This window comes from Cibotium barometz, chromosome 31 (genome assembly GCF_041138505.1).
Source record: "Cibotium barometz isolate CiBa-2024 chromosome 31, ASM4113850v1, whole genome shotgun sequence".
NCBI lineage: Eukaryota > Viridiplantae > Streptophyta > Polypodiopsida > Cyatheales > Cibotiaceae > Cibotium > Cibotium barometz.
The window spans coordinates 9,552,464-9,565,419 of NC_141076.1; the positions used below are offsets into that span (position 1 = coordinate 9,552,464).

The 12,956-nt window shown below is 44.4% G+C and overlaps 1 protein-coding gene across 2 annotated transcripts in view; it reads right to left on the minus strand.

Moving 5' to 3' along the window:
• The window catches only part of GLB1 (nitrogen regulatory P-II-like protein), a 28,205-nt gene extending 18,915 nt beyond the window's left edge, over positions 1 to 9,290 (minus strand). The window contains exons 1-2 of one of the 2 annotated variants that reach the window (XM_086824712.1): positions 8,958 to 9,290; positions 58 to 103 (exon numbers count right to left, since the gene is read on the minus strand). In XM_086824712.1, the coding sequence (XP_086680838.1) occupies positions 58 to 103; positions 8,958 to 9,159 (248 nt within the window). In that variant the 5' untranslated portion in view covers positions 9,160 to 9,290. Of the gene's footprint in view, positions 1 to 57; positions 104 to 7,861; positions 7,950 to 8,957 lie in introns of those variants that run through there. The other variant, XM_086824713.1, reaches the window with a different exon arrangement.
• Between the last annotated feature and the right edge of the window lie 3,666 nt (positions 9,291 to 12,956).

A 12,956-nucleotide genomic window follows, 5' to 3' on the forward strand; every position in this document is an offset into this window, starting at 1 on the left:
GTGATAATAAGACATTTTTCATGCTATTGAGACATTGTCAATTCTTTAGTGAAGTACCGTAGAATAGCTTCCACTTTGTAAAACTCTGATTGAGGTGAGAATCCTAAGCAAAAACATGCATTGAGCCCATTAGAAATATTTGGGATTGTAAAAATTTCACAAACCTCTCTCTCTCTCTCTCTCTCTCTTTCTCTCTCTCTCTCGGTGCCACATGAGATTGTGCGAGTGGAGATGGGGGCTGCCCCTATCATGACAAAGGCTCTTTTCCAAACAATGACATACTGGCACAGATTATGGGAGCTCCCACTAGATAGATACCCCTAGCTTGCCCTAGAGTCCTAGAGACAGCTCTGGCACTTGATGGAGACATGCAGTGTTGGTATGCACACGTCAGCACTTGGTTTGGTATGCATGGCATGCAGATGGGGGCACTCCCGCTGTTTCAGTACTGCATAGAGGCCCCTTACTTTGCTCTCAGCCGCACAACACTAAATAGGGTGATCAAGAAGGACATTGTGAGATTGGATACTCAAAAGGACCTTGCATCCACCCCTCCAACCCCTAGAGACGAAGATGGCTTTCTACAGAGACCATCTTCTTCACATGACAGAGGACGGCTTCATCATACGCCCACACTACATGGATACACAACTCTCATTCGGGGAGCAGTGTGCGGTTGGACAAATCCGCACCTTATCCGACCAGTTGTGTTGCATGCGCGAAAGCCTTGTTGTACTGATCCACAGCCCTAAGCCTAATTAAGAACAAGATGTTGATTTAAACATGATTAAGACAGAGGAGAGAGAAGAAGAGAGAGATTGCCGTCAAGGTTTTCTTGCATTTTTATATGGTACGAAAAGGTTACTAATGATGAATGTACATGGCTTGGGCCCTTGATCAAAGGGGTTGACCTCTGGCCCTACATATGCTCGGGGAAGATGAGATAGTACAACCGATTCGGTCCCAACCAACCCACCTTGCTATGTATTTACTTTTTATATTAGTGAATCACAATGAGTACAATGATGGTACCAATGTGCAATGACCTCATGGACCAAGCATCACCTGAGTTCTAGCCTGACTAGTAGCATAGACTTGCTCACACGGGCTTAAGTCTGTGGCATCTGCTACACCGGGCTAGATGGCACATGTGTGGCTCTCCTTGACACTTGTATCCTGTAGACATGCACTCATTGGCGTTAATGTGGTTCTCCTTGATACTTGTATCAAGTAGACATGCACTCATTGGTGTTAATGTGGTTCTCCTTGATACTTGTATCCTATAGACTAGCACTCTGTAACATGCGGATGAGTCGTGGAAGACTCGGTAGCTTCAATGCTCAGAATTCAGCAATCATTCATGACGAATATAACGCACAATACTGAAGAAGATGTGCAGAAAATAGAGAGAGAAATGAAATAAAATGTTATATTAACGTCTTCAAAAGGCCATAATGACCTATGAGACCAAAAAGTTACATCATGGTGGATCTGATACAATGTCTGGATAAAAAAACCAGAAAATGAAAAATAAAGATGATACTACTGGCACCTAGAAAATGAAACTGGAACTGGAAGGTAAAGAGAAACCCTTATGGGGTGTGAATATAGTGAGGGGGGGGGGGGGGGTACGCTATGGAGGTGAGTGGAGTACAATGAGGGGATACAATATCATGTGGGACGGGGGGGTACACTATGGAGGTGCCTCCATCTCATAATATGTGCCGCATCGGACGCTGGCGGATCTCCTCAATATCCTCTGTGGTCAGCACCCTGACTGGGTGTCCCGCATGTCTCACAAGAATAATCTGAATCCGCCGCTGCAACCTCCGTCTATGCTGGGATGCCCTCCTCCGTAGTCGTGGGCGTCTGGACCACCCAAGCTCAATCGCACGATCAATCAGTGTACCGCTGGTGTGGGCGGTATCCATGACTTGCTGCTGCTGCGGTCCATCTGACGCAGTGATGGCTGGACTAAAGAAGTCTGTAATGTGCCTCTGAGTCTGGCTCTCTGTGCGCCTAAGCAGGATATCTCTATATCTCCGCAGCTCAAGCAAGAACAATCCCAAACACCTCTGGTCCTGGTACCCCATGACTCTAGAAAGTGGTCCGAAACCCTCTCTGAATAAACAGTGGAAATGACCACGTATCTCATAGTATGCAGTACAATGGCATAGATAATGCAGCTCTGTCTCTGGCTCCCCATGGCATACTCCTCGCCTCAGCTGGTATACCTCTATATCGCCCAATCTCAATTCAAGCTGGTGTGAGGATGTGCGAATCTGACCAATAGCTCATCGTACTGCATAAGACAAGTGTACATCCATGTAACTGGGTCTGATCACAAAACCATCTGCTGTGAGCTGAAGAAAATGCTCTCTGTAGAAAGCCATCTTCGTGCCCAGCTCCTCAGTCGGCTGTATCCATGTCCTCCTAATGTCCAGCTGAACTAAATCCTGACGGATGAGTCTAGTAATCTCTGTCCGTGTGAGAGAGAGAGAGGGTGCCTTTAGAGAATACTGGAAGGGAGGCAATCTGTCCATGCTAAAACCATGTGCCTCGAACCAAGATGTCATGAGAGAGAGAGAGAGAGAGAGAGAGAGAGAGAGAGAGAGAGAGAGAAATGAAATGAAATGAAATGTTATATTAACGTCTTCAAAAGGCCATAATGACCTATGAGACCAAAAGTTACATCATGGTGGATCTGATACAATGTCTGGATAAAAAAACCCAGAAAATGAAAAATAAAGATGATACTACAGGCACCTAGAAAATGAAACTGGAAATGGAAGGTAAACAGAAAACCCTTATAGGGTGTGAATATAGAGAGAGAGAGAGTATTGGGTCCCAAATACCCTCTGTAGGGCCCCCACCACGAATGGTGTATTTGCTTCATTAGAATGATGTAAATCTGAAAATAAAGACTGCATCTTGACCTGCACTTTTCACCTTGGTTGGAGCACTTCCCCTTGGTTGTCCTGGCCCTTGGAACACCACCGATTGTGAATAATGAGATGATCTATTGATTTTCTAGGCTGGGTATTTATACCCCCAAGATGCTCTGGTCGGCCAGCTCATCCAGCAATAAATGCTTTTTTAATCATTCTTTTCACACTGTTGGGCTGCGCATAGGCTGCTGTCCCAGCCTGCTGCTGTGGGACAGCCTCTATTGCCTGGCCGCCTGCGTCTGGCAGTCCTTAGTCATCCTTCAATCCTTCAAAGATCAAATACTAGGGGGGAAGGGGCGGGGCTTCAGTGGGTAAATTGGGACCCAATATTGTGTCGACTCTCATTTGCTTTCTCTCTCTTCTACTCTCTCTAAGTGGAATTGCAGACTCACGGGTTTAAAGAAGGCTTTGTTATGCGTTACGATGATCAACCTCTTGCATGCTACATTAGTATCAAAGCTGCAGGTTGCAACCCAACTTGGCTACCCTAAAGTGAGAGCATTCCGTGGATGGTAAAACTGCGATCAGGAAAAACAACACAGGCCTCCACAATGTCGGGAGAGACATCGTCACCAAGCTACAAGGAAGATATTGAAGAGGAGTTCTACAGGGAAGACACACCGCCTACAGAAATGCTTCCCCCAAGCAATGACGATTTCATCATATTGCTCTTGGAGCAAAACAAGTTGCTATGGCAGCAAATTGAAGCCAAAGAAGAAGAAGCGGCACAAGAAAAAAAAGCTAAAGAAGAGGCTAAAAAAGCCAAAGCGGCAACTGAAAAAGCTAAAGAAGAAGCAGAAAAGCCTAAAGAGCTCTCAGAGTTGGAAAATTTATTTCTTCTCATGGAGCAACAACAGCACAAAGACCGGCTAGCCAAAGAAGTTTGCCATGAGGATGAACGAAGGGCCGAGGGAGCTAAACGCAAGGATGAAGAAGACCGAAAGCAAGGAGACCAAGCTACCCGCGAAAGGCTTCATCGTGAGGCTATGCAACTCCAAAATGAGCAATTGATAGCCACTACGCAGGTGAATGTTTTGTCTATTTTCCCTACACTCGCGAACCAAGGCGCAAGTTCCTCCACCACCCCCACTACCACCGTCATATGAGCTCAACCGAACTTTAGTAAGTATGATGGTAAGTGTGATCATGCTACAATTTTACAATTCATTCATCAATTTGTTGCGTATTTTCCTCTGGCTATGCTTTCAGATCCACAAGATTGAGTCCACCTAGCGGCACCTCACCTTTCAAGCGAAGCGGTCACTTGCTAGCAACATTGGTCGAGTCTACATGTAGACCCGTACACAGGGGCTCCACAGTATGTATGAGACACCTTTGTGTCCGACCTAAAGAAAAGGTTTCTCCCTCCACAGTACATGACCAACCTTGACGATGAGTTTTACAAACACTCCAAAATGGGTCACCCGTGCTAACTTACTCTAATAAAGTAATCCCATCAACACGACAGTTAGGTGTATCCGAGGAGAATGAATTGAAACAATTCATTAGAGGTCTGGATACAAACATCAAGTTTATTGTGCGTAATTTTGAGCCAGTCTTATGACAGGCTCTCACTCTTGCTCAGAATCAGGAAATGATGCTGAATGGAGGTAAGTCCAAGCAACGCCAGGGCCCAGACTAGCTCCAAACCCCAACAACAATCATCCACAACCCAACAGTCCATTATCTCAAGGGGGGAAGTGGACTTAGAATAACAAAGATAATAAGAAAGAATCCCACAGCACTTCAAGAGCAAGAAGGATAGAACCTTCACGCCTAAGAAAACACCTGAGGAAACGGCCAAGGAGGGCATCACTGGTGGATATCTGCAACAAGAGCAAACGCCGTATAAGGGGGAGAACGGATGATTCTTTTGCCACCCCATGGGGCATGGTAAGAAAGATTGTACCAAGTGGCAGGCTGCGCAAGCAGCCAAGGCCTTGGCCTCCACAATAGCCACCACAACAACTACAGCTACACCTCCAGCATCGGCTACCAATGCAATCCAACGCTTGCCCGCCTTAAACACCGTACCCACAGTGGTATTTGACGATAAGTAGGAGGGCGAGGTTGAGGAGCAAAAGAACGCCCTCATTTGTGCTTATGCAACGGGACAACAATTCGTTGTTCTCTTTGATATGGGCAGCTCTGAGGATACCATTTCTCCTCAGCATCATCTGGACGTAGACAGGTTCACACCCAGTCTTCGCATACACATCCCTCATAAGGCTCAACAATTCTCTTTCATGGTTCAAAAGGCCACATTTTAGCGAGACTTCATTGTCCCACCGCTTTTGGGGTGTGATATGATTCTCAACATTCAGTGGTTTAGGGAGTATGCACCCATTCCTGCTTGGAGGCAGGACACTTTCACAATTGTTGATGGTGTTCCTGAGCCTGTCCTAATTCGCAGGGATAGGAGCATTCCAAGTATTCCCCTAATTTCACACATCCAGGCCCAATGAGCTATGAGAGAACGAGTCGAGTATGCTTTGATTTATGTCCATAGCCACCAGTCTAATGTTCAGTCCACAACTCCCTTAACACTAAAGTTGGATGGTCTCCTAGCACAGTTTCAAGACATCATGCTAAAGGATGATCTTCCACCACAGCTCCCACCCAGTCGTCCTAAGGATCATCGCATTGAGTTGGTCCCCGAGACAGAACCACCCAATAAGTTCCCCTATCGCCTTTGTAAGGCACTCGAGAGCAAACTAGATCATCAGCTTTCCCAGCTACTCCGCGCTAGATTTATCCGACCGTCATCCTCACCCTTTGCTGCACCTATCTTGTTTGTGCAGAAGAAAGACAAGTGCGCACGATTATGCGTGGACTACCGGGCTCTCAACAAGCTCACAATGAAGAATAGGTTCCCAATGCCCAGGGTTGAGTATATTCTTGGCGGCTCAATGGTGCAAAGTTCTTTTCAAAGATACATCTCAAAAGTAGCTATCATTAGGTTCGGATCTTTACGGCTGACATTCCAAAAACAACCTTCAAGATTGAATGTGGCCATTACGACCATTCGGTCTCACCAATGCACCTGCAATGTTTAACAAGATGATGTCTCGGGTATTTGTGGAGCTCATATACTCATTTTTTCTGCAACTGCAGAGCAGCATGTGCAGGATGTCGAAAAAGTCTTGCAACTTTTGCGAGACAATGCGCTCTACATCAATGCAAAAAAGAGCAAATTTGGAGTAGAAGAAATTCATTCTCTGGGACATGTCATCAGTTCTGACGCGATTAGCCTAGACCCTGAAAAGGTAAGGGCATTTCTCGAATGGGATGTTCCCAAGAACGTGCAAGAGATCCGCTCTTTTGTGGGTCTCTGCCAAGCATATAGTACCCACATGGACAAATTTTCCGAGGATGGGATCTAGTCGTGAAAAGCATCAGGTCGACCAGCACCAAAACATTAAAATATTAATATTTGTCCACAATCAGTTGGCCGATAGGGTATGAACCAGCCAATTGCATGCTTTTGTAGATATAAAAGCATGTGCATCCCTCCCACTCAATCATTCAGGTATTCAGCAAATTCAGCTCCATACAAGATCAGTTCCAAGCATTCCCAGGTCTCCAACGAAGGGCATCTTCAGCATTCAGCCAACATATGTGCATCCCTCAGTTTTGGGGTTGCATAGTGATCATTGAAGTGCCATTCAAAGGAGCTTGGATAGCATCTGGATCAGCCTTCGTTGGGTCTACATCGTCCTTGCATCTGGGAGTCCTCCATCATCCTTCATACTCATTGTAAGTTCTCCAAGATCAATATAAGCAAATACTCCTGCTTGCAAAGGGGGGAGAGGGGGGGGAGGGGGGGTGTTCATTGGGTAAATTGGGACCCAATACTATGTCAACTCTCATCTGCTTTCTCTCTCTCTCTTCTACTCTCTCTCTACGTGGAATTGCACCCACTCACGGGTTTAAAGAAGGCTTTGTTGTGTGTTATGACGATCAACCTCTTGCATGCTCTACAGTCATGGAGATGTCCGGCTGCAACACAGGCTGGTCGACTGCATTAATAAAGTTGTGGGCTTGAAATCATTAGTTTTTGACGTTAATATTAAGGCTTTTGCTTCACACATGTGGAAGCCCAGGCCCCACACAGGCTGCTCAGGCTTAATTCAGTCTCCCAATTGTGCCCAATCTGCCCGGCACTTGTCAAGCTGTTGCAGCCTGGAATTGAGGTTTTCAGCCTGATCTGTGTGCGCGTCCTATGACAAACTGACATCTGTGTCTGGCACCCAGCTCTTGGCCTAATAAGCTAACCTAGACACTAATACAATGAATAATCCAAGTGGGTAGTAACCGTGTGCAGGACAACTTCCTGACAACTAACCCTATGGCCTTGATGGCTACTGGGGACTTGCCCCTGGACTAGGGCTCATAACATGCTCAGTGCTGATCTAAAAGGTTACAGCTATACACTATAAAGAATGGCCATATGGCACCCTAGTGCAGCAGGTGCATGTGACACTACATGATCTCTTTCATGCAGTTGGAGACTATTATAATTAAGATGGCCATAATTCTCATGCCAAAGCTATATTTTACTGTCTTCCTTAGCTACCAGCGTACAAGCGGATTGATGTAGTTGCATTGAGTTTGTAATTACAACCTTCCCTGATGCATTTTGTCAAGTTGTTCTCTCTCCAACTGATGGTAGTTTGCTGGTGATGTTTAGTACATGCCAGATATATATATGACTTACTTGGTGTCCTCCAAAGGGCATAAGAGAGAAAATATTGCATCTCCTTGCGACTTAATGCAATTTTCTCTAATCATATAGTCCATGTTTTCTCTCTACGTCATTAAAAAACCAGAAGTAATGCGGTTCGAAGCTCTTGAGTTGATCCACCATACATCCTTCCTAACTCCTACTACAAGCCCTGAGATGGAGAACTCACCTTGCTCTCCTTTGTTAGAGTTGCATGGCCACACAACCCAAATGCCTCTATGGCTTCTTCTTCTTCTTCTCATTGTACTGCTGTCAATAGATAGGGTACATCATGTCTCCAATAGAAATGACTCCACTAATAAAAAAAGAGTTTCGTGCATGAGATGCCACATAATTTTGATATGCTTTTCTTAATCATGTAAAAACTTCCCGCATAAACCTTCTAATAAGGGAAGAAGAAAACTCGTCATTACAATAGCAAGCCCGCTCATTTCGTACAAGATTGGGAAACAATATGATAAGAAGAAGAAGAAGAAGAAGGAGAAGCCGCCAAGGAGGTATTTAAGTTACACGACAAAAAAGGAAGATGGCAACTCCAACCAAGCTAGACTCTTTAGCTCAACCCTTGTTCCACTAAAGCAGGATTATGGATCAACTTGCAAGTTCCAAACCACAAGGATGCTCAAAGATACTAGTTTTCTAATCACAAAGAGGGTAACACCGGGCATTATTTCTCGATCATCACTCTGGAAAATGTGGGTGTACTTTACTGCAACGGCATGGTCCTTGGTCAGCAAAAACTGCATGTTCACTGTCCAACCAACCTCTCTTCCTCCAATAGAGACAAAGGAGATGCATACACATCAGGAACTTCAGAAACCATTCTTGCGGTGCTGATCTATCAAGAAACAATTCGATGACATCGGAATCCATTCCCCAACACTGACAGGTGTCAGATTTCAGCTGGACCTCCCCTGTTGTGCTGATGCAGTGCTGACATCACCACCGACATCCTATGATGCCAGGAAACCACCAGCCAGTTAACAAAGGGGTTACCACAGCCACTGCTGCGGCTTCCACAGGAACGGTCTCCAGGCGGCTGTTACCTCGTTTGTAAAGTCAGGAACACCTAACCACACAGAGAAACTAACAGGCAAGCAGATCAAAGACGAAGGACAATGACTCTCTGATTTTTATTATTGGAAGAAAAAAAATGACAATCATACCATGATTTTGCGTATAAACATGTGCTAATCAATAACAATTTAAAATAGGGTTTGCACACAGAGAGAGAGACACACACAGACACAGAGAGAGACCGAGACCTTCGGGGGTGCTGATGGTTTCTTCAACCTGGCATCTAACACTGCCTCTTTTGTTGCGAGGCACAAGCCGGAGAGTCTTCTGAGAGGTTGTTGGAATACCAGATGTGTGAAACGAGAGAGGCCTCCATGCTGCTGGTTTGCCTCTGAAGGAGGGCGGACACACAGTCACCTTGCCGGTGGTGGAGATCCTGGCAAGCTCCATCGTTGTTGAGATTGGCAAAATCTGATGCGTGAAATCACCACACAGCCCCTGCCTCGTTGCTTTTAGGTTAGTGCTTAGACAAGTGCCCAAAGGTGATGGACTGTCTGTCGGCCGTTTAGCGCACTAGCCAAGAACTTTAAGCTTTCAAATTTCTTCTTTCAAAAGGGCGTTACGCAAGAAGTTAGGCCCACCAAGATTCCCTAAGAGTTGTTCAGGGGACACAACACTCAAGCCTTGCAAGATAGAGGAAAGGAAACACAGAAGGGAAGATGGAGAAGAGAACATACATCAACACCATCACTCACCCACATAATCCCTAAGCATGTATGCAACAAAGAAGATGAGAAAGCATACAATCACAAGAGCAAGAAGACTCGAACTCAATTGTGAGAATAGGATTATGTCTTTTCTCAATAGTCAAAATGTCTTATATACAATACTCATTTATACAATGCCCGCCACCTAACTAATGTGTATAGAGGCCCAATAAGCTAGTCTAGGTTAATTTCCTAACCTAAATGTACATCATCGGCATTACATAAGTCGTAAGCTCTGTGTTAGACTATCTTTTGGCATTATTTAAATCGTAAGCTCAGAGATTTCCCATAATCATTTTACATGAAGCGCATTACGCGGTATAAAAATATGGCTTAGAGAAGTTGCCGCATGTGGAGTTATGTTAGCTACCCTTCCTAATCAGAGGTCCGCCCCTCAGAAATGACACTGAATCTCTATGGGAGGCTAGTGGTAGAAGTCGTTGAAGTTCCAATAGAAGCTAAAGCGGGATTGGGTGGTGCAATGAAAGGCTTTGTAGAATGTCCAAAAAGTGGTTTCGAACATACAATAAAAGACTTTGTAAGATGTCTAGAAAGTGGTTTCGAAAATATCTTCGAAAGTGAGCATACGACAACGTTGCATTCACTATACTCGCTTATAGTAGCCAAGTATTTGGCGAAGTGTGGGACGTTTGTTGATGTCAAAGGCCATGCCCTGTTAACGTTCGTCGAGTGCATGCCAATTGATAAGCCTGAAAAGCGGATGATGGCACAGCATCGTAATCTTGGATGAACTTGCACATGGTACGAAGCATCCGGGTTGTTGCAAGATCAGGGTGTCTAGTTTTATCCAGTTTATGCTGGACTGGGACAATGCTCGGAGAGTAAGTTTTGGGGGGCAAGGTACTTAAAATGAGATCAAGAAAATAATAGAAAAGACGCTTGCCCTTAAATTAACCCAATATAGCTTAAATTAATATAAATTAGTCTAATTTATCAAAATTAATCAAAAATATGATAAAATGATTAAAAAATGATCTTTCCATACTTAGAGTGATCCAATTTATTTTTCCATAGATGCACCATTACGAGCACACTAGTCCCTATAGGTTTTATATGATTCACATCAAAAATGTAATTTTACTAATTAGATTATTAATATTTACAGGCCTTCTGACAATCTGGAAGAATTTTGAAAAAGAGATCATTAAAAATCCAACCATTGGATTTGTAATTTTTACTAACCACCACATTCTACTAATGTCTCAGTATCTACCCACTCTTTTGATCTACAAGATTGAGGATTTTAAGTGGTAGCTATTGTGGGTACAAAAAGTGGCGTATATTATAACACTTTAAAGACCTTGAAATATTTAAAGAAAATAGACAAATATCTTAAAATTTTCTCAAAAAATCAAGTTAAGCTCCATATTATGTGAAGATCTAAGATACAAAGTGGGAATCTCATATGAGTTTATATGTAAAAGATATTAGCATTTTATGGAATCAGTTTAAATTTGGGACAGGGTGTATACATTGACTTTGTACCTAAGAAAATGAGGACTTTTGACTATCTAATGCCTAATCAAATTATGCAACTATATTTCCAACTTTGAATATGATGTTCCAACAAAAGAACTTGAAACGAAATTCCTTCATTTACTAGGAGAGATTAGCCACTAAAGGTAAACAAATGCCTGTTTTTTTACTGTTTACAGGGTGCCTGAGTGGACAAAACTGGGAACCTTGATCTTGCAACCACCCATCCATTCTTCATATACGATGAGGGGTGTTCGAGGTGGAGGTATCCTGGAGGGGAAGTTGAATTGCACCTTCGGGTTCTTCTACAACTCCTGCTCGAATTTTTGTAAAGGAATTTGGTCGTTGCCCTTGCATCCGGTCTCACATACCTCAACCCATTTGGTATAATAGTCCATGGCAACAACGATGTTAAATTGCGCTTCAGTTTCTCGAGCTACTGGACTAATCAGTCCAACAAAGTTAATGCCCCACTTCTCAAATGGTTGAAGAGACACTATAGGGTGTAGGGGCATTTTATCACGATTGTGAACACCAATGCTGACATTCAGTGTAGTCTTTTATAAATTCAGTTGTATCTCCAAATAAAGTGGGCCACCACAAACCTACGAGTATAACTTTATTTGGTGGTGGTGTTTGTTAAGAAATATCCTCCAGCTATGCCAGACTAGGCTTACTCAAGGATAGCAACATATTCGAAATCTTGAGGATAGTGCGTCATGATCCCATCTTGGCCTAACCTATACAATTGCCCCATTGTTCTAAGGTCCCCAAGCTAAAAAGGAAAATCCTTAAGATAGTCTACTAAGTTTTTTTTTTAAAAGTTCCTAATCATCGACACCTTGATCGTGTAGAGATACGAGGATACGACTACTAGGTAAGACCTAGCTCTATCTCACATGAAGGGGAGCGTGGTCTCCTAAATGGTTCTTAAAAAATCAAATCACCCATAGAGTGATCGACCTATCTTGTGCAACCTCTATTCTTGATTCCTAGAAGCAATTCCTTTTTCCCCATCTATGCAGCAATCCCTATGGGACCATACACCTTGTCGTTTTAGTAGCCATCGAGGGCTCAAGCTGGCCTGTCACCCTCTTAGGCTCCATTGCTTGATCCTCTCGCTCCTTAGAGGGATGTCTACGCGTAAGGGTGGGCTTATTCACTACACTAGCCTAGGCCCGCAGAACTAGGTAGCATCCATAACTCTCACCAAACTAGCAAGTTTCAACTTCCCAATGGTAGGAGGGATACCTTGGGCCGACTCTGAGCCTCCCTAACATTGCCACTCGGCTCGCCATTGCCTCCACGAGGGACTCCCAAAGGAAGAGCTGGGGTCGCATTTAAAGCATACCCTCTTATGTCATTGCCGTGCACGCTTCCTGAGGTAGCATTTCGGTGTCTTCGAGGAGGAGCCATACTATCCACTCTCTCATTGCTCGCACAATCATGAACTCAATGATTCAAATGGATCACAATTTGGAGTCCGTTTGCTCACTTTATGAGCAAAAGACTCACTTGTAGAAACCACCTCTTAGGGCTAGAGTGTGCTTGCTTAAGTCTCTTTATATGGGGGGCAAAAATTAGAGTGTCCTTAAGTGAACAAGTGAAGAGAAAGGCGGGCTCGCCAGAAGGCTGGCCACAATTAGGGGAGAGGAGGAGTGTTCTTCCCTTAAGTCTATTCACAAGCCTTCGGGGGAGGGGGGAGAGAGAGAGAGAGAGAGAGAGAGGTGTAGGACACCCCCTCCACAACACAAGTGGACTCGCTATGAGAGCTTGACTAAAGAGGGCTATTGGGGAGAGCTTCTGGGAGCTTGGCTCCGCAGAGGGCTGTCGGAGAGAGCTTCCACAGCCAGTGAGGGGTTGTCGGCCATAGAGGGGGGTGTTGGGGCTAGGGGGTTTATATAGGGTCCGGTACGGGTGCGGGTAAGGAGAGCAGAAAAGGGGTGGAAAGGATGGTGTACGTGAAAGTACATCGGCCTATGG